At 42.1% G+C, this 21,507-nt stretch overlaps 3 protein-coding genes across 4 annotated transcripts; all 3 read right to left on the bottom strand.

Annotated features, from left to right (window-relative positions):
• Positions 1-210: 210 nt before the first annotated feature.
• On the bottom strand, positions 211-3,185 carry ptger4a (prostaglandin E receptor 4 (subtype EP4) a). Of its 2 annotated transcripts, none has more exons than XM_085910541.1 (2): positions 2,246-3,185; positions 211-1,526 (listed from the first exon to the last, which is right to left on the bottom strand). In XM_085910541.1, exons 1-2 carry the CDS (start codon positions 3,047-3,049, stop codon positions 993-995), a joined length of 1,338 nt encoding a protein of 445 aa, XP_085766667.1. In that variant the 5' UTR covers positions 3,050-3,185; the 3' UTR covers positions 211-992. The 2 variants fall into 2 exon arrangements, with proteins under 2 accessions (XP_085766667.1, XP_085766668.1); XM_085910542.1 differs by having other exon boundaries at positions 211-1,520.
• A 5,212-nt stretch (positions 3,186-8,397) lies between these two features.
• Positions 8,398-12,793, bottom strand: mrps27 (mitochondrial ribosomal protein S27). Its single transcript, XM_085910002.1, has 11 exons — positions 12,664-12,793; positions 12,330-12,407; positions 11,942-12,012; positions 11,796-11,854; positions 11,103-11,217; positions 10,777-10,855; positions 10,231-10,346; positions 10,036-10,138; positions 9,815-9,957; positions 8,901-9,062; positions 8,398-8,820 (listed from the first exon to the last, which is right to left on the bottom strand). Exons 1-11 carry the CDS (start codon positions 12,734-12,736, stop codon positions 8,569-8,571), a joined length of 1,251 nt encoding a protein of 416 aa, XP_085766128.1. The 5' UTR covers positions 12,737-12,793; the 3' UTR covers positions 8,398-8,568.
• A 2,179-nt stretch (positions 12,794-14,972) lies between these two features.
• On the bottom strand, positions 14,973-20,958 carry znf366 (zinc finger protein 366). The gene is made up of 7 exons (XM_085910252.1): positions 20,867-20,958; positions 18,867-19,802; positions 18,585-18,752; positions 18,040-18,190; positions 17,761-17,952; positions 16,389-16,563; positions 14,973-15,962 (listed from the first exon to the last, which is right to left on the bottom strand). Exons 2-7 carry the CDS (start codon positions 19,793-19,795, stop codon positions 15,529-15,531), a joined length of 2,049 nt encoding a protein of 682 aa, XP_085766378.1. The 5' UTR covers positions 19,796-19,802; positions 20,867-20,958; the 3' UTR covers positions 14,973-15,528.
• Between the last annotated feature and the right edge of the window lie 549 nt (positions 20,959-21,507).

Here is a 21,507-nt window from a genome sequence, read left to right as displayed (position 1 = left end):
TGTACCTAATAACAGAAGCAGAGATTAGTGAGGAAACTGAGAGGCAAATAAAAGTTGTTTCTCTGTTCACCTCAATAAGTTGATACAACTCAGACACATTGATGGATCCAAAAAATAATAAATACGGCACTCCGCAAGCAGCACGGTGCGCTAGTGGTTAGCATGTCTGCCTCGCAATGCTGGGATTTGAAATAGATGGATAGATGGCACTTCAGTACTTTATTTCATTTTTTGTCATGAAGAAAGTCTTTCACAAATATGCATACAAATAAAATGTTCACTTTTCTTGCAGGAATGTTTGTTTCAGTTCTTGCATTTTGAGTCACACTGAAACCTTTTTCATGAGCAATCCTAAAGGAGCAGCTTGCTGATCTACAGACAGACAAAATTACAATGTACCACCATATTCAATTAGAGGAATTTACTTTCTGTGATTTTTTTTGGTTTTTCAAAAAGAACTGTTCCTCTGATTTCAAATGGTAGACTCACTTCCTTCTCATGCTAACATCTCAACCTTGAACTGGCTGCTATCTGACACATGGACGGACAAACATATGGCACATATGATACTCCATTTTTTTTTTTTTTTTTTACCACAGTCAAAAGACAACAATTGAACCACTGTTTCAGAGTTACAATGATTCTGTCCTAGAATTTAAACAATCGAGTCTTGTAAGTCCAATGCTAACCTCTGAACCAGGATGTAACTATGAGCTAACAAATGGACGGACAAACAAAACAAATAATGTTTCCTTTTGGCCAGAGTCGATATCTTTAATCGTAATAGTTTTTAGCTCATATACATCCAGGTTTTGGAGAAAGTTTAACCATTTACTGGACGCTGCTTGGAAATTCAGCATTCCAGACATTCTTGTCATGAGGCAACAGTACAAAAGTCTTCACTGGTAGCATTATTTTTCCTGACTGATTGCCTGTGAGATATGACTCAGTATTTCCTTCCACGTGGGCTCCATTTCCGAGTCAGTGCAAGTTCAGATGCATTTTTCATCAATAGTTACTGAGCTGAGTGACATTTGTAGTCCAGGGTCCTTAGCTTGGGGGCCGCTGAGCACATGGTCCTCTTCTGTCCTTGGGGCCACGTCGCCATGCTCGCATGATGAGGCCCATGATATATTTTCCACTTTGTGATTGTCACAGCAGCTCCCGTCAGGCGATATTCTTCCCTGGGGGTGCTCCAAGAAAGTCTGGGAGCTGATATCCGGAACGTCGCCGAACACCGAGCGCGAGTCCCGTTTGGAGATTGTTGAGGAGGGAGGATGGGGCGACACATCCATGCAGTGGCAGCTCCCGTTGCCATTAGTCCTCTGCCCCCTGATACCCATCTTGCAGAAGAGGCACTTGATGTTCTCCACGAGCTGGCGGAAGACGGCCTTGCGCAGCAAAATGTAGATCCACGGGTCCAGGATGGGGTTGAAGGAGGCAAAGCGAATGGCCGTCAGGTCGGGGTTTTTTTCCAAGCGTAGTTCTACCGGCGTCTTGTAGAGCTGGTTCAGAAACACCTGAGCCTGCAATTAGAGCACGGCGATGAGACATTTCAAAACTCTAGAAAGATAAATAAAACAGCTCAAAAAGAACTCGTTCTTTTTTGTGAAATGGGGATAAGCCAATTCCCACAACAGCAAAACTTAAAATATTTTGAATTTGCCCAACATTTTTGTTGTGTTCCTGCATCGGTTTCTAGCTACCTGGCAACCAGTTTCCACAAAACATGAACTGGAAAAAAAGTCTGGGAAATTATTCATCTACATTGTAGCAGAATCTTCTATTTTATTCGAGTTGTGAATTTTTCTAAGAATATCAGACAATATGTCATTGACGTTGCATATGGCAAGACAAGTGATGTGTCTTAGAATCTATTTTGTGCGGGTGACCACAATAAAATCAATTTATGCTCCACACAAGAGGTTCAATCTAAGAACAGGAAACACACTTGACTTCAACCGCAATAGCATGGAAATTGGAACATGTTTAGCGTCACTGAAACCCACGTGTTCAGTAGCAAACACTAAATGAATTGTTTGAAAATGATTTATAAAGTAATTGATCACCCCAGGTCATATGGACTGGCAGAAAATTGATTGCTCTTCAATTAGATGGCAGAACGTACAATCCACCTGCTGCCTTTAAGTCCTCAAGATTTTGCGTTCAATTAAACAAACCCAGGTTTCTGAGTGGGAAGGCTGACGTGCGCTCGACCGTGCGTAAAGTGTGCGTAAAGACTCACAACAAGCGGAATAGAGCAGATGAGCACCACTGCCGAGGTGCCTATAAGCAGGATGACCATCTGGATCTCGGCACCGGCCAGGCGTCCGAAACTTCGGCCTTTTTTGCGCGAGTCCACGTTGCCGCGGCTCAGGTCAGTGCCCAGCGACGTCCTACGCACGTAGCGCCGGTGCATACGAATGAGAGCCCCGCACACCAGCACGTTGCACAGCACCGTTGCCAGGATCAGCACCGAACTTAAGCCAGCGTACATAAAATTGAACGCCGCGTCGCTCGTCTCGTCGCTCCGCCACTCCAAGAAGCACCACGTCTGTGGGTACTGTTTCTGGACGCGGCCGAAGCCCAACACCGGCAGCGCGCAAAACAGCGCGTTGGACACGTAGATGGCCAAGAGGGTCAAGCCGGCCAGCTTCTGATCCACATAGTCGTTGTAGAAATACGCGTGGTTGATGGCCATGTATCTCTCCACGGACATGGCGCAGATGATGCTGAGGCCGGCCAGGGAGAAGAAGATTAGGGTGAAGCCGAAGTATTGACACAAGGGTTCCCCGCCGGGCCAGGCGCCTTTCACGTAAGTGGCGATGGTGACCGGACTTGCCAGCAGCGTGCCCAACAGGTCGGTGACGGCCAGACCGCACACCAGCGTGTAGAAGGTGGTTTCTTTCTGCTCCTTGCGAGATCGGCACAGCACCGCGATGGCAATGACGTTACCCACCACCCCGAAGATGAACATGATGGACGGGATGGTGGGGATCATCGTGCGGCCCGTCATGGACTGCTCGCTCGTCGACGTCGTGCTCTCCATCCTTTGGAAGATCCAGTCTGACTTATAAAAGAACTTTCTCCACGCACTGGAACCTCCACTCAGAATACCTCGATGGCATTGTTTTCAAAGTCCCAACGCAGGAGCATCTGTGGTGAGAATCTCAGCAGGAGTGAGTGTGGAGATAAGTCAGGCTCCACACTGCGGTGCGGTGACTTCATTCAAACACTCGAGTCCCTCCCACTTAGGGTTCTCTCACGGCAACTGTCAAAAATTTACAAACAGCTCTCAGTGGAAAGAAGCCACCACGAGTGGATTTTTATTCAATGATTCATTCATTATTTAAATATTTATTAAAAATAAATGAAGACGTATTTTATGACATGATTCATTATAAATAATTATTTAATACATGTATATTTTTTGCATACAGTACCGAATTTGACATACTTTTTTTTTAATATTATTTAACTTTTTCTGTATTCATTAACAAATGCACTGGTGCCACTGTTTATTTTAAAATTCAAATGTGGACCTTTAGGTACAGACTGTTGTTGTTGGTGTTTAAGTTTTCGCATGGCCTGGCTTGAGCCACATCCAATATGACCACTTGGCTGACTTTGGACTGTCCTCAGACTTTCAAGTTCTATTTGACTTGGCACACATAGCACTGAACAGTCGAGTGAATAAACGGCCTGTATTAGCTGCATGTAATGAGATGCATTTGACGTGTTGGACATATTTATTCATGAGGCACATCACCTGACATCATTTGAGGCACAAACGCCTCATTTCCCGCCCGTCAAACCCTGACGCTCTTGTCTCGTACGTGCCCGTCCCCTCGCAAATAAAATACCTCAGTCATTAACAGGGCAAGGCTTACCTGGAAGGATGCCAAAGCCTGTTACTACACTTTCTCTTTTAACTTGCAAGTCTTTCAAAATAAATTCTAACAAGAGAGTTGCAAGGGCAGAGTAAGTTGCTAAAAGATTTTTCATATTTGTAGGTGAACGGAGGAGCTAATGTCGCTTGTTAAACATCAATTTACAATGCATATAAAAAGTATACACGGCATTACATCACCTCTAACCTGTATAACTCAATAAAATAAAATAAAACACTTTGATAGGGGACAAATGGTATCAATCAGAAGAAGTGGACAAAAAGAATTCCAAGGTATACCACAAAACACAGCAAAGACAGTCATCATTCATCAGAGACAATATGGCCCAAAAAATGGGATATCCCATCAAAATTGATAAAAAGGCAAGAAGAAAATTGATCAGGCAACTTGCTAAGACGTAGTCAGCAACACTGAAAGAGCTGCAAAAATTTATGGCAAATGCTGGCTGTTCACTAGCCTATAAGAGATAGCAATCTCTCGTCATGTTCAAGCGTGGCCTAAAGAGTCGGGTGGCTAGGCGGAACGCTTTATCTAACAGAAAAAAAGTATGCCAGTGTGTGCTAGCCATAAATTAAGAAGAGCAAATAGCTTCCTTGCCCCGACGACCGAGTTCAATCACTTTTTAAAACACAGTTGCTGCAAAAGTGCGAGTGCCTCCCGATGCTCGATCTCCACTTAATGTGCTACTAAAGCAGACGATTTGTGTGTACTGCTCGAGGCCTTCCCTGAGCTTGCAGAAGAACATGTTGGCCTCGGAGTGGCGGCGCCTGACGTCATCGCACTGATTGAGACTGCGTGCTTGGAAAGCACATTTGTTATGTTCCTTGTTGCCAGGTTCAAAACAGGGGAGGAAAAAAAAGAAAGCTTTTGTTTGAATAATTGTAAAGTGAAAACTATTTTTGAGAGGAGCACGTCATTTGGGAAGGAAACGAAGACAAAAAACTTTATATAGTTCGTCCCTTTACATTTGATTACAGATATTTGCATTTTCCGAATCAGAGGCTTTTTTTTACTTCAATTGGGTAAATGGCTCAAAATAATTTCTAAGAATCTGCACTGTGGTTTTGCCATCTCTGGGTGTCGACTCCATAAAGGAGGAATGACTGAAAAAAAAAAAAAGTGTTCTTTCTTTTCCAAACACGATTGTTACATAACGTGGGTGTATGGGCGAAATCGTGTATGATGTCAGAATCCTGTACGTCGGTCTCGTTCTGGGCCTCTGTAGAATGTACTGAAAGCAGATTTGTCTGATTAGGCGTCTTAAGAATGCACTTTTCCTGGATTTGTGTGCCGCAGTCAGATAACCTGCGGCAAGCTGCCACTAGCTATAGTAGAGTTGAAAAAAAAAAGTCACAATCAGTGTTCCTGTCTGTAACACTCGATAATCAGATTATTTTTATCCTGCTAGGTTTTGCATTGTGGAACACTTTGTGAATAAAATGAAAACATCACGTTTTGTTTGAAACCTTTGAGGGTTTTTGATGCCTCGACTGCAATAAGAGAAGAAAAATTAAACGACTGCAGGTGTCAAGTCACTTTTTTTTGCAAGAGCAAAGAAGGTTAAACTTCAGTTAAAGCTTGTTTTTGAAGCCCTCAGTGTACATGTTTGTTTGGGTTTTGAAGCTAGGTGTGAACCGCCCGTCGCTTTATCACCTGATATCATGTTTTGGCCGCAGGGGTTTTTTGACGGGTGGGAAAATATCATTGTCGTCATCAAACAGTCAACGAGTAAACCATCATGGCAGGCACAGACAAGCAAGCATTTCCCGCCAGGTTTTTCTAAGAGGACAATGTGCACACCTCAGAACCTGCTTTGCCATAATTAACGTCTGACGTACGGCACAGAAATCATGTTCTTAATTTGTCCATTTCTGAGATGAGTACAAAATGTTTTGAATTCTCAAAAGGTATAAATAAAGAAAATGGAACAACCAGCTTTGATGAAGCTTAATCTTAAAAAGGACACCAAGTGGAAATCAGGCCCACTGTTGAGAAACAATTGAATGCAAGTACAGAACATCTCACTCTAACAACATTTCAGAAATGGGAAAATAATCCATAGCGTACTTTGGTCTACTCTTGTAGGTTTGCTGGTAACGTGATCATAGTCAACCAAACAAAATGCAAGTTCAGCATTTCGTATGTCAACCGTTTAGACTTTCACACGAACAGAATCAGCACAAGTTTTTTTTTCCCAGATTATTGACATGGGTCAAATGTCAAATTGGATTTGCTGCAAATTCTTTTATGTTTATAGTCAACAATTGATGCACCAGAGTGTAAGTCAACATTTGCCGAGATAACCGCCGATGACGGTGGAGAACACGTCCAGTGTAACTATTTAAATTCCTGCACTTGTCTAGAAGTTAAAGTCAGCTCCGTTATGTGTGTTAATCATTAACTTAACTCAGCATTAGCGTAGCTTTTTTTTTTTTTTAAACAGCGGCTACATAAAGGTAGAATTTAGCGGTGCTAAATAGGTCAAAAGCGTGATGATGAATAAACAAACACAAGTTTTTCCATGATGCTTGTATAAAAGGCTCTAGGAACAAAATAGCCTCACCAAGTCAAGTCAAGTCAAGTCAAGTCAAGTTTATTTGTATAGCCCTAAATCACAAGCAGTCTCAAAGGGCTTCACATAGACAATCAATCAACAATGTTGGTTGATCTACAAAGTTTTATTTTATTTTCAAATCCTATTGTGTGACACTGGGTGACTTTATACAGTATAACGTCAAATTAGCATAAAATAAAATGAATGGATGAATGGAAATTTTTTAAACTTACCATAAAATATTAGAAAATTTTTTCTTCTGCTTTTGCTGGAAAACAAACAACCAAACAAGTTAGATTTAATCGTGAAGAACCACCATGTGACACTCTTATCTCAAAGCAAACGAGTTCAGTCTCACCTTCAGTTTGTTCCTCAAGATCTTCCAAATGTTCTGACTGGCTCTTCTTGAGAAAGGGTGGACTCTTTTGAAAATATTATGATTAAATTATGAAATTCCAGTCCAATTCAGTCACTTGATGAGTCATTGGATTTAGTGGGAGTGCTGCTCCTTCGAATTAGTGGGACGTGTACAGTTTGTGTGGACAAATATTTCCAAAAACATCTCGTTGTAACCAAACAATCAAAGGATGGTGAATTATTATCCACTTAGACCGAATAGACAAATTCACAAGCGACATTATGAGAAAATGTTGACAAAGAAACCCATTAACAACATTGAATACTGTATAAAGGATTCATTTCATACAAATCACATTAAATTTTCAAAAGAGCCCACAAGTAAAGGAGACAGCATCTAAATTGAATTTGGAAATTATTGAATATTACCTTTGACGTAATGAGCAAATTGCACTGTTGTCAGAACAAATGCTGCGCTCGCCTTCTTGGAATCAAACAGGCAGACAAATTAGACGCCATTTGTGAAGCCGTTGATCTCGACGAATAATGAAATATCTTGTGGCAATTTGGTGGAGAGTAAAGTACATTTTGCAACGCCTCAAAAAAAAAAAAAAAAAAGTCCTGATGAGGAACATTTGGTTTTGTTTGCATAGAAATAAAAGTGCATGCCAGTGATGTTTGTGGTCATAAGGTCCCGTGAACAGAACATGATGTTTGTCCCCCCCCCCCAAAAAAAAAAACCCACGCCTTGATAAAACGTGCCGGTGTCTGGTTAATATCTCTCACCAGCTGGAATCTCAACTGGCAATACAATTTCCTGGGTCTGCTTTCCAAGTTGATAAAACATTCGCTTGCTTGTATTTATGTGGCTTAAATGAAGCTCCGGCAGAAAGCCGCCTCGTTCCCTAAGGCCCACGTCTATTAGTGGATCCAATAACATCTTATTTCCTAGAGAGTCATGAGGAAAGGCGCCACGCCAACATAGTCAATTATTATTTGTCCATCAGACAGTACAAACGCAAAACAAAACATACAGTCTTCCACTATGTTTATTAGCAATCAAAATGTTTACTCTATGCACTACCAAAATAAAAAAATTAGCATAAATGATTTAACTCTAAAATATATTTTAAGTCATCTAAACCATTATGCAGTTACACTGCACTTAAATATAGGGGCAAATAAATAAATAAATAAATAAATAAATCCGATGATTTCTTCTGGATTCACATTTGTTGTGGACTCCACGGTAACAGCCCCACCATTCAATAATTTACAACACCCCCACCCCGGGGGATTTATTATCTTGCCCACATCCAAACGGCATTGCACATGTAGTCAAGCGCTTCATGTTTGATAGGGGCAGCGTCGGCTTTTCTAGAAAACATAGCACACGGCTCAGAACGATATAATGCATTCATTGTGTTGAAAGCTCACAAGTGAATTCCCTTTTTGCCAGCAAAGAATCCATTTTCTCCAGATTAGTTATCTGTAAATTCTTCAACGCAATAACCCTTTCTTTCCCCATGGGAGAAAACTCCCCGAGACGCACCAAAGCACAAACAGGAACAGAAATAGGAATGGGAGGATGTGATCACAACATTCCGTCCTTCTTTAATCACAAAAGTTCACATGACGAGACTTGCACAAGTGAAGCCATTTGCTTTGAATGTTGGACTTAACCAAAAAAAAAAAAGAAACATGTACAATATTAACAGACAAAGTGATAGCTGCAGTGTGGAGCCTTTAAACCTGCCGCTGGAGTGCCGCCTTGGCAGCGAGTCGCTGCTCCTTCTCCTCTTGGGCCTTCTTCCTGTTCTCCTGCTCCCTCTGGATCAGGTGCTTCCTCTCGGCCTCCCAGGCCACCAGAAGACTCTGATACTGATCCAGGTCTGGTCTCTCCACCGAGGGCAGAAGTTGCTGGGCGAGACCAGTTGCCAACGTCCGAAAGTCGGCCGTGTCGACTTTTCCCTGAGTCTCCAGCTGGCTGCCCATCGCCTAGAAAAATAGAAGGCTGGATTTACACGGCAGGTCTAATACAGACTCCTTTAAAAAAATTCGAACAAATTTCCCGACACCTTCAATTTGCTCTCATATTCAGAAAGCTTTTCTCTTTCCGCCTGGTCTTCTTCATCAACTTCCTTCCGCTCTTCGTCCTCTGATGACTCCTCTCCAGATGAATCAGAAGAGTCGGACGAGGTGGAGGACAATTCGTGCAGCATGTCCTCGAGATAAACCAACTGAAATGAATAAAGTAATCAAATTAACCTTCAGGAAATGCTACACCACAAACATAATAAGCTACAGTTAGTCGCGTGTGAGATTTGACAGGTGACCTCCATGTCTTAATGCAATCTTTGCATTGACCCCAGGCAGGTACTGTGACATAACGTCGATAAATAACGTCCCGTGGTCCTACGTGCACGCTCGCCATTTATGTCTGTCACAGGGCGTTTGTGTCAGGGATGGTTACAGCCACGCCGGGCGCTCCGGGCCCTCTCGAGATCTTGTTAGAAAAAGGCTGAATTATCAAACTGGACCTGACTGCGGGATAATGAAAATATGACAATGTGTGTGTGTGTGTGTGAGTGTGTTCCATCTTAGTTGATGAAGAGTGTCTGTGCTGTGTTCCTGACCAGGTGAGGATGTTGTTTGGGAAGATAAACAAGAGAATTAGAAGGAATTAAGGGGTAAGATTTAAAATTAAACAGCATATAATTGATCATAAAAATAACACAGTGAGTTGTATTGTTATAAATGGCACCTCTGTGGTTGCTATGGTGACCCAGGATGTCCTACATCAGGGGTGTTTTATGCCAGGTTTTCTTTTATTTCTCGTCATCAAAAAACAAAACAAAATCAAATGTCTGAGACGTTTTAGTAAGATACCTGAAAACTGTTTTTAATGGTTAAAAAAAAAAAAGTCTACTCTGTCTCTTTTAAACAATTTGTATGAACAAGAGGTCGTGCTTGAGAAAGGTTTGGTCCTTACCGAGTCTTTGGACAGTTTGACGTCAGCGGGCGAGGCAGCAACACTCTCCATGACGGCCAGTGCTCGACTCATATATCCTCGTTCCCAAAAGAGGGGCATGCCTTTGAACACAGCATGGATGTCCTTCTGCATCTCCACTTTGCCTGACAAACAAACAGACATCTAGGTGAGGATAATACTGCATATAGTTTTTGTTCCATCCTGTCCTCTCATATTCTCACCTAGCAGAAGGTTTCCCAAGAAGCTAGCTGTGAGGCCTACGCTGTTGTCTTGCTTGAGGCCGCAGATAAGCAGCGAGGCGCCCAGCGCTCGCTCCTGCGACACCTGAGCACACAGACATGCCTTATGTTACTTTTTGTGTCCACAGCTTCCATCTTTGTTTGTCTTTTTGTAACCAGAGTTTTGGTTGCACTCACAGTGAGTTGGGGTCTGCTTTCTAGGTAACTGGCCAGGGTATAGAGAGACAGGACCTGCGTGGACTCAAGGTCAAAGGCTTCTTGGAGCATCACCTCCTCCACCACGGAGGACGCGCCTGGAAATGGATTCGGCACAAGAGGACCTATTAGCAATAATATGTAAACATTGTAAGTCTTAAGGCGTCCTTAAGGGGCGGGCGAACGTTTGAGCTCAAGCGCCACGTTTGAATTTGAAAGCGGTTGATTTATTGATTGTTATCTCTGTTTACTTTAATAATTGACGATAATTTAAGTTGATTTAAAATGCAATACTGTAATTAGAATTCAACTAAAGTTAATGACTCAATTGTTCAAATCTATGTTAAATCAAGGCTTCCAACGCCCCCCAAAATCTGAGACACTAAAAACTATTGTGCATTTGTGACCAGTAATTTGTGACCGTTAATATGTCAAGTGTGGGCATTTTGAGATGTTTATGTGATTAAGAGCTAGAGAAATACATTGTGTGTATTTCTCCAACTGCGCAATCTCATCTCAATGACTTACTCTTGTAGTCTTTGTCCTTCAGGAAAGAATCGATGAGCAGGTTGAAAGTGAAGTTGTCTGGGAAGATTCCATACTGGACCTACAATAAACACACGGTGTGCATTTCTTTCCTTCCACACAATATTGAAGTCCACAGACAGCTGCAGTTAAATTGAGGTAAATATTTAGAAGTTTTGATTGAACTAATCCATTTAGTATTGTGGTGCAAATCTGCAAAGTAACATACTGAAGGATTCAAATATTTTATTATTCCATGTTATGTGCGTGGCTAATTTCAGCAGCATGTTGTTTCAGAGCCTTTTGAAATGACACTATCAAGTGTGTACCTTGTTTTGTAGTGTGTGCAGGGCCTTGTCTCTGGCGCCGTATTTCAGACACTGCCTGATCCAACTATGAACGGTCCATTCTCGAAGGTACCAACAATTTGGACTGTGACGGAACCTGGAGGTTGACATGAAGTGTTTTCATTTTAATTCAAATTCTGATTGAATTCAGTTTGCTAACCAATCTCAATGTACACATTGACAAGCAAATAATTCACACTCACTTAAACACAAATGGAAATTTCTGAGCCTTCAGCAGGCCAACTGACCGTGAACCGTGCTAACCACTTGTCAGCATGCTGCTGAGAGCATTTGCGTTACTGTAAACTATCGCTGATGATAAATGCAAAAGTCAAAACAAAATACGGCAACTGAAAAGTGATAATTATATGCCTTTACTAACCCACATATTTTGTGGAAATCAGATGAGTAGTTTTAGTGCAATACTGTTAACTACCAAAACGTGGGGGGTTTTTCAGCCCGTTGTTCATCGTGAAATGTCCTAAATGTTGTAATCAGACTTCCATTGGAAGGAATAAACAGGAAAGGAGGGAACAATGCAAAGCGAGTAAGCGAAAGAAAAGCAATACAGACAAAGCAAACAGACAATACATTCCAGGAAAACATAAAGGGGAAAAAAAAACAGTGACAAAAATATAACTGAGAGCTTGACAGTGGCAAATTTGACTGACTGACTTGAAAAGGTAGTACTCGGCTTGGTCTACCTCCTCTCGGCATGATATATTGTCTACAAACTGGAAGAAAAATACACACAAATTGAACCAATGTAAGCTAAGCAAATGATCACTTCAAATTGATGTTACATAAATGTCAAAACTCACCTGTGAGACAGTCAGGGAGCTAACAGGAAGATTCCTGTCATAAAGCCTGTCCATGTTGTTGGCCAGCAAAGCTTCACATTGTTTAAAAAAAACAAAAACAAAAGAACAACCAATTAAATCTTGGGTCTAAACATTTGGCATAATCATCTTTTTAATATGATGGGAGTCCATGCTGAGAAGCACAATAACATAAGTGGAGCTACACTTCCACCATGTGGTCTTTGCAAGTCCTGCAAAACCACACACCAAACGTGCAGTGGATAAGAAAAAAAAAAAGCACATAGAAAACGAGACAAAGAAAATTTGTTTCTTTTTTCACCATTACAGTAATGCAACTTTTAAACTGTCAAACTTAATTGTGATGTTTGATGGGAACTGTTATTCTTACCCAAATTCTGTGGATCCTTTTCTCTTGCCTCCCACAGCGTAGTGTCTGAATAAGCTGATGACAGTAAACATCTTCTGGCTGCAGAAACATTCATACGTTTTATTACTGTTGGCAGGGTTTAAAAGGCCACTTTTGCCACCTCTGCAATGAGAGACAACCAGATGGACTGACTGCTATGAGCTCCATCTAGCTAACAACAAGAGTAGCGGACATTTAGCTCTTCTTGATCCAACGTCAAATCAGAAGACAATTCCAGTACACATATTAATAACTAAAACTAACTGCATAAAACATGAACCATCAGTGCCTTAAATGCACTTGGAATAGGACTCACCTGACACAGACGGAGAGAAACGTTTAACTTTGACAGCAGCAGTCATGCATCTTCTCAACAAGGAGGCTGCCATCTTTGGACGATACCAATTGTAACTTGGAAGGGGGTGGGATTGCAAGAAATAATCATACTTCCGGTTTAAACTAACTGACTCCGTTCTGAAAAGACTCATGACAAAATCTTAGTTCTGCGTGTGCATAGTTATTCACTCGAATCAATGTTAGAAAAAAAGTACTGTTGCAGTACAATTGAGTTCACCGACAACTCTCATTGCACAATAAATGAAAAATGTATTTTTACAAAAAATATAATGTTGCGCTTTTTTCATTTGTGCAGATCAAATGTAAACAAATATACCCCAGCAAAAAAAAACATGTGCCCTTTATTTGTCTTATATGGTAAACATTTACTCAAGTAATAACAGAGAAAGACTGATACAAACAAAGTACAAATAAACTTGACTTGACTTGATTCACCCAACGAGAAAAATTATATAGAAATATTCCTGCTATTATCATCATCCATGTGTTCAATCTTTTGCAGATTGTCTCCTCATTCAAGTCTGTTGTATATGAAAAATGACTTTGAAACTGTATTTGAATGAGTTATTTAGATATTGATAAAAAAAAAAAAAAAAAGACTGTCAATAGAGGGAGCTGTGTACATGAAGAAAAGACGACTTGGAATTGCAGTGCAAGGCTCACTTTTATGTATGAATGGCTGTTGGAGACATATCAGAATATGAAAATAGTCTAATCATGTGACTTTCTACTCTTTTCGTACAACTGTGTGTTGTTGTTTTTTTTAATACAAGTTTTTGCATGAAATGGGGATGCCGACTCAGAGAGACATGATCTGGGGTTGACCCTTGACTATAAATATACAATGCAGCACTTTGGCTGCGTGTCAATGGAGGTGACAGGTTGAATCAGGGGTGGGGACGCTTTAGTTAAACAAAACATGGAAGACTTTTAACACGCTCTCCCTTGCATGCCGTCCACCCAAAACAGGAAGCTTTTACCTGCGTAGGACACAAGTCAAAGGAATCAATGTTTGGAATCACAAAAGATAAATACAGCTTGGGCACGATTACATAATCATAATCAACACAATCAAGAGTAAAAAAAAAAAAAAAGCATTGTTTTTTTCTAAATCTAGATTTAAAAGCATTTACAATTGGGGCTGACTTCATTCAAGTTTTTACTTTACTCCATTTGCATGCAGCATATCAGCCAAATGTAGCTTCATCATGTTTCCTTTGAACTCTGGGCTCCACTAATTGACCAAAGTCTGCAGACCTCAACGCTGGAGCCTTCTTAATGAAAAACAATGTTCTCCAGTGTGGTTTCTCTCCGAGCCAGCGGTTGGGATTGAAACGCAAAGGTGAGGAAAGGAAAGGAGGATGTGAGAAGTTCCTCCAACTACAGTTTCACCTTGTGGGGCACAGTGGTCGACAGTGTGCGGAAAAGAGAAGCTGCTCTTCTGCATTTCATCTGATGAGAATGGGTGGTGACACGCAGCTTGCCTGGAATGTCTTCTGACCGTGAATGTGTCGGAACATTTTGGGGACATTATTGTTGAATAATATTTTCTCACGGTCCTCTTTCGGGGTGGAATAGCAGAGCACGGATAGTTGGTTGACTCCATGCCGACACGGATGTGACATTGTTCTCTGAAATCGCGTATCCAACTGTAAAATTCAAAAATTTAATTTTTTAAAATTTACATTGACCCCAATACATTGGTTTTCATGGAAACTAAAATTATAATGAGAACTTGAGCTTTACTCACAGGAACTACTATTATCCTGAACACCTCTGAACATAAATTTGAAAATAAATATTAAGTTGATGGTTAAAGGCAAAAATACTAGTCGCGTGTAAGAGATTTACATTGACGTAATACAAAGTCGCAGTTCTTTTTTTTTGTGGCAGCGGATTTAATGGAGGATTCCACCACTATTGTCTCGATTGATTTGCTGAGCACAATGAATGCTTATGTTGTGACTCATATGAAGTCTTTGTGAGGGACACCCGCTGCTTGTTTTTGCACAAGCAAAAAGACAGCAAGGTGTTTTCTCTTCCTCTTCCTCTGCTTTGAAAGGGAAGCAGCGGGAGGAGAAAAAAGCACAGGAATCAAGTTTATAATATCTCGACATGTATTCAGGCATGGGCTTCTTCATACGATAAAGATGCTAAGTGTGTTTCTGCTTTTAACAGAATCATGCTTGGTTCCATTTGCACTGTGTTGTCCATTAACAAGATGAGACCAAATGCAAAATCACAGTTTATTTTACAATGATTCCAGTAGCTCACATGTTAAATCATTCCCACCATATGTACAGTGATTTACAAGATTATTGCAAGAAATACCGTAATTCCTCATATAAAGGGGAAATATGATTTGAATCAACAATTCCCAAATAGCTAATACTTTAAACCTGAGAGCCATTCTAAAATGTTACCTATGTACAAAATGAATTCTTCACAGCTTGCGTTGTTATTGTTCATTTTGAAGTCAGCTCAGATAAAACACTCGTTTTTTTCACACACACACACACAAAATACAGGGGTGACATTTTTTACTTTCGGGTATAATTTCATTATCAACCGTATTACACTTTACAGGTGAATTCATTCTCAAGTACTGTTTCAATACTTTTCTCTACATATCAGCTGAAAAGAAAAATAGAGAACATGGTTTTTGAGCCACAGTAATGTCCACTTCTACGCCTTTCTGTGACTCTTCCAGTCTCTCTGTCCCACTTGCAAACATTGAACAGTTGGATGCTTGAACTGACATTTTAAGAGGTCAAATGAAGTTAACCTGAAAAGGTTGCATTGCATTTCAAGCTGCAAAATCTTTTCACTCTTCATCGTCCTCCTTCATATCGGTCTGTACTCTACTCTTTGTCACATTATCAAGCTCCTCTTCCAGCTCCGACTCATCAGCGTGGTCACTCGATTCTCTGCGACTTCTCTCGGCCACCCGAGAGCACGTCTCAATCCGTTTCCAGGTTGCATGAAAGCGTCTCTGTCCAGCCGGAGACCCCCGCCCTCTCACCTCTACACTGGCTGAGGGCTCATTTAAATCCTCGTCAGGGCTGTACTGACTGTGTCTGTACAAACTCTCCTCATCCTCCTCCTGGCAAGAGCTACCGGGCACACTCTCGCCATCAGACTGCGGAAGACCTGGCAGACCAGGGGGCTTCTGAGAAAGGTCAAAGGGCTCTTTTTGGTTGAAACGGCCCAGGAGGCTCATGGGAGAGGTAAGGCAGAAGTGCCCTCGCTGTCGGAACACTGAAATGACACAGTGAAGTTGTGACGTATTCATATAGGCCTCATACTTGAACAACATGTATAGTTTTTAAAAAAAACTGCTTTGATAGGTTTAAAAGAACAATCCATGGTAATTAAACTACGATATAGCGGAAATTACTACATTGGGAAAATTTGGCATTTGGATAAAAACAAAAACAAAATCAAACTATTGAAAATACACAATGAAAATTGAATATTTTTTTAAATGTATCAAATTAAAATCCAGCAGTTCTAATCGATTCAACACAAATGTACCAGCCTTAAAAGTTAAATACAACTGAACTGTACTTTTGCGTGCCACTAGAGGGAGCCAAAGCACCCCTTTGAAAATTACATATCAGAAAAATTCTGTACTGCATTCATACTAACAGATGGTCCACATCGTGGACGTGCTTGGCCGCTTACATCTTTCATCCAGTCCTCTGTCCATGACCCCATGCTTCACCTTCATATGTCTCGTGAGATTTCCTTTCAGCGTGAACTTGCTGGGACAGTAGAGACACTTAAAGGGTTTGCTGTCCGAGTGGAGGTGCATGTGGCCCATGAGGTTGTGCATCCTGTTGAACTCCTTGCCGCAGAGCTGAAAGGCAAATAAACAAACGGCAATTATCCATCTGTCCATTTTCTATTGTGTTTTCTCATTCAAGTTTGACTGGGCAAGAGGCAGAATACTATACCCAAGATTGGTTGCCAGCCTATGATGGCACTTCATGCACTGGTCATGCTGCCCCCCGCTCCCTCATAAAGTCAAACACATAACTTTATTGATACCTCAATTAGTTTTATCTTGACCTTTAGACTAAGTTACATCATATTTTACTCTTGAAAAACCACGATTGACCTTTCACACACAAAAGGAGATAAAAGGACAAGAAGCCTCTGCACACCGTTTCAATGTTGCCTAAGAGTACCTAATGAAATGTCCAGATTCTGCATCAGTGCCAAATCTCTGTCTAATGACTACACCTAATGGTAAGTGAATGTGCAGGCGTTTCCCCTCCGATACATCCAATGCGATCCCCCGCCATCCTTGATTTCCTCTCCTCTTCTCTCTCTCATCAGCACTCAAACACGCAATCTCAGACACGCTCACACACAAACAGAAGAAAAACAGAAGGACAGAGCGAGAGGAAGCAACAGAACAGGGAAGGGCAACTCCTCCGTTGTCCTTCCTCTCCATTCTCTTTTATTAGGGTGGTCCTTTCCTTCAGGAGGAGAGAGGGACTCGGGACTGTCCGAGAGGACCGTGAGAAAACAGGAAGCCCCCCCCCCCCCCCCCCCCACTCCGAGCAGCAGAGAAAGCGAGATGAAATCTATTTGCGGGCCTCGTTCTCAGGGGAGGCGGGAGGCCATTGTTAGAGAGGCGGTTTTGTGCGCCAATATCCTTCCTATGAGTGAGGAGGCCGCCGCTGCCAAAAGCCTCCCTGCTATCTGGTCATGCTCCCAGGGCTTCTTCTAAACACCAAGGTCAAGCTCCAGAAAAGGGTCCATCACCCTGCCAGAGCTGGCTCCACTTAGCACTTTTCAGGTACTTTCTAGAGTTTACACCACAAGTGGACGCACTTTTGCGTGTCACATTTTTAAAACCGAGCTGTGCCGAGCCTTTCAGAGATAAGGGTATAAAAAATGTAAGGTAAAATGTGTGTGTCTATTTATTTATTTATTTATTTATTTATTTATTTATTTATTTATTGCATTTAATGACCCAATTATTTGATACTACAATTACGTTCTACAATACTTTATACATACTTTTCCCGGCCATTGTTCCACGCACCTTGCACTTATAAGGCTTGATATCGGAGTGGACGATCATGTGGGCCTTGAGTGTCTGCTTCTGCACGAAGCTCTTGAAGCACTTGGGGCATTGATAGGCCCTCACGTTGGTGTGGATGAGCACGTGGCGTTTCATGTTGGCCAGCAGCGTGAACTCACGGCCACAGATGCCACACTTGTGCTCCTTCACGCCCTGGTGGCAGAGTAAAGAAACCCACGTATTTCCTAAATCAACAACACATCATACCTGGACCATCGACTCATTTTCAAACTCAAATACTTTGTGAGTGAGCGTGTGCTGTTTGAGGTGGTGCGACTGGATGAACTCCATCCCGCACTCGCTGCAGATGTACGGACGGATGTCTTTGTGCTTCATCATGTGATTCTGCAGCTGACTCGGGTACTGGAATGTCTTCTGGCAGTCAGAGCACCTGCACGAACAACAGCTGTTGTCTCTTAATGCACAATTTTCATATAACCGTATCATAATTGTCCAATCGATATAATCAGAGTAATTGGCGAAAGCCGGAAAGAAATGTAGTAAGTAGCGATGAATGCCCCATTCATTGACTGCACTCGTGCATTTTGGTGACAGAGACTCTCTACGCTTTACTTTTGAAGTATTATTGTAAAACACAAAATCGAAATACAGTATTTATATACATGGTGGTCACCGGCTGAATCTCATGTCATTCTCAGAAATTTATGTTGTCAAATCTCATGTGGCTTTTATAATTAGCGATCAAATTTCCAAGACTGAAATTCATCCTCTCATGAAATCTAGTTGCAGACCAGTCACGTCGGGCAAAAGTCTCAGGGTTTCACCTGTATGAAGTGGGGCCGCGGTGGGCGGTCAAGTGTCTCTTGAGCTGGGCCAGTGTGGGGAAGTCCAGACCGCACTCGACGCATACGTTGTCCTGGCCTTTCTCGTGCTTCAACTCGTGAGCGCGAAGCTCACTCGGGTAGGCGAAGCCTCGGCCACACACGTTGCAGCTGGCGGGTGGGTTACAAGTAGCTGAGAACCTGACCTGTGATGTTCCCCTCCTAAGAGATTGTCATCCCAACTCCAATCCCATGTAAGAACAAACCACACAACTCAGCATGTACCTGTAAGGCTTGACGTCGCTGTGCTGCATCATGTGCCTCTTCAAGTGGCTAGTCTGGGTGAAGGCCTTATGGCAGACCTGGCACTTGTGTGGCCTCATGCCCTGATGGGTGAGCAGGTGAGTGTGGAGGTGGCTCAGCTGCTTGAATAACTTCCCACACAGATGACAGCCATGGGGCTTGATGCCTTTGTGGCCCAGGATGTGCGTGACCAGGTTGTACTTGGAAGTGTAGGATTTGTCGCACATTCGGCACTTCCACCGCTTCTGCTCGCCGCCCACGTCCACGTAGTAGCTGTCGTCCACGTGGACGTTGAACGTGGGCTTCTCGCTCAGCCCGCCTCGAGGGGGGGCGTCGCGATCGCGATGCACCGGCCTGACGTCCTCCCTGAGCGGGAAGGGCATGACGGGGCCGGGCATGAAAAAGGGATACGGGATGAGGCTGTGGTGGAGATGTGGGAAGTATGACGGGTGGATGAGGAACGGAGGTGGGGGCCACATCGGAGGGGGACTGAGAGGCTCTCGTTTCACCTGAACTGGGACATCCATGGCGGCGGTCCGCCGATGAAGCTGCAGCCTGCTTAGCTCGATCATACCGGGCCTAGTGGGTGAGAGAGGGATGGGATGAGATGAAGAGAGATAGGAGAGGGTGACCGCTTTGGCGCTGCTGCTGCTGCTTTCTTCCTCTTCACCACCCTCGCTGCCCATCTTGAAGGAAGTCCGTTTGCCTTTTGGGGAGCCTCCTTTGTGGGTACGACTGGGGCTCAACATAGGGGGGAAGTCACGCGGAAACTGCAGAGGGCTAGCCCTCTCTCCGGTGGATGGAGAACATTTCGGGGCCTTTATAAGGATGGGAGGTGGGGTCATATAGAACCTGTGCTTATCTTCTCTGAATCGAGGACTTGTCGATGGTGACAAATGGATCGTTTCCATCACGGCCCTGCAGAAGGAGAGCAAATGATCAGCCCTTGACTCGAATTCGAATTTGTGGAACCTTTCTAACTCAAAACCACGTGGTTTCAATTCTATAGATTTTTCACTTCTTAATTTCTCAAAGATCCTCTATCTTGAAATTAGGAACTTTGTCAAAAGATCGCCTGTCACCTTTTCACTTCTCCATCACCTTTTTCTTGTCTCTGTTCATGTTTTTTGCTTTGAAGGGAAGAACTTCCTTTTTTCTCTTCCACCCATACACTCAATTTTACAAGTTAACTAATTGGCAATTACATTTTGACAGCACTGCATGACTTTAATTGATGATAAAATCCTGATTATGGAGATTGGATTCATCATTTGCCATTTGTGTCCCGTTGTGATCGTTTTTTGAAAATCAGTGCGTTATCAAAATATGACACTTGATAACAATCATTGAAATAATCACACATATATAAAGAAAAGATCATTAAAGTTGCAAAAATTATGCGTAAATATGTAAAGTCATGACACACAGAATGCTTCGATGAGCCCACATTCATACTGGATATTCCCAATGGCCATTTCATTAGGTACAATAGCTAACACAATCCAATACAAGACCTGGATTAAATTTATTACCTCAACAAAGATAATAATGGTCAATTTTGATTGAGACTTCCAGAGAAGAATTTATTTAGTAATTTTCTTATCAAATTATAGTTTGTATTGGTTGCCCGCTACCTTACTCAAAAATAAAAAATAAAAAATAAACTATCAGTAGCATGCATAATCATCGCCTAATGAATATCTGAGAGTGAGTATTGTTGTCTTAGTCAAGGCAGATTTGGATCTCATCAGACTGTGCAGGTGTACCTAATATTGTGACCAGTTGTGACAGATGCATGGTCATTTCTCCAGAGTGCGACAGAAAAAAAAAAAAAGAACGTTGCTTGAATATGAGTACTATGTGTGTGATTCTTCCACCTACAAACAGTCAACATAATCTACAAACAAATACAAATTCTATTTAAAACAGAAGTTGACCCCTTTTGTGAGTCTACTCCAATGTGTAAATGTGTATGTTCATACCTGGCCAAGAGTTGTTTTGCTGTGTCGCCGTGGCTCCGTGTGGCCGTTCTCCCTCCCGCTCCCTCCTGACAATGCGCGGGCCGTTCCACAGATGAGCCTTTTTTTGGAGGGACTTAAGAAAGAGAACAGGAACAATCACTTTGTTCTCATTTTTCAGATGAGTACCTTCGGAGTGAAGGAAGGAAGGGAGGGGAGAGGAAGTCAACAAGTCGAGTGCCTTCCTGCAGAAAAATAAGGAAACACTAGATAGACATCTCCGTTTGTCGATGAAATGGGGATCTGCAGAGCTTATGGAGGAATGCAGGGAGGGCCCGGGTGGATGTTTCCAAGAGAAAACAATGCATTTTGAATGTGGAACAGCAAGGATGGAGGATGTACTGTAAACACTCATCTCTTTAATTAGAGAAAAGAGTGGAAAAAAAACAGCGCCAGTGTTTGAAGTGACCTCAAAAGTGTACAAGCAAAATACCAAGTGCATATCATTAGGTACACCTGCACAGTTCAATTGAATTTTAAATGGATTCTAATGCTTCACTAATATTATCATGTCTCTCCAATATGGCAATTCTTGTGCATCATGATTCATTCATTACGGCTCCTTTTGTTGTGTGTGACACATTCTGTCGTTATTTGGCAGATTC

The sequence above is a fragment of the Syngnathus leptorhynchus genome, chromosome 4, assembly GCF_054491065.1.
Source record: "Syngnathus leptorhynchus isolate UIUO chromosome 4, UIUO_Slep, whole genome shotgun sequence".
Classification (NCBI taxonomy): domain Eukaryota; kingdom Metazoa; phylum Chordata; class Actinopteri; order Syngnathiformes; family Syngnathidae; genus Syngnathus; species Syngnathus leptorhynchus.
Note: the sequence above shows the minus strand (reverse complement) of the source record. Positions and strands in the feature narration are given on the sequence as shown.

Coding starts and splice junctions, on each gene's coding strand:
- ptger4a (XM_085910541.1), bottom strand. CDS start 3,049: ATGGAGAGCACGACGTCGACGAGCGAGCAGTCCATGACGGGCCGCACG. Junction 1,527..2,245: donor TCTGCTCTATTCCGCTTGTT/GTGAGTCTTTAC, acceptor CTCTAATTGCAG/GCTCAGGTGTTTCTGAACCA.
- mrps27 (XM_085910002.1), bottom strand. CDS start 12,736: ATGGCAGCCTCCTTGTTGAGAAGATGCATGACTGCTGCTGTCAAAGTT. Junction 12,013..12,329: donor AAAGGATCCACAGAATTTGG/GTAAGAATAACA, acceptor AACAATGTGAAG/CTTTGCTGGCCAACAACATG. Junction 11,218..11,795: donor GCCGAGTACTACCTTTTCAA/GTCAGTCAGTCA, acceptor GTCAACCTCCAG/GTTCCGTCACAGTCCAAATT.
- znf366 (XM_085910252.1), bottom strand. CDS start 19,795: ATGGAAACGATCCATTTGTCACCATCGACAAGTCCTCGATTCAGAGAA. Junction 18,753..18,866: donor AGCGACGTCAAGCCTTACAG/GTACATGCTGAG, acceptor CCCACCCGCCAG/CTGCAACGTGTGTGGCCGAG. Junction 18,191..18,584: donor CGCGGCCCCACTTCATACAG/GTGAAACCCTGA, acceptor TTGTTCGTGCAG/GTGCTCTGACTGCCAGAAGA.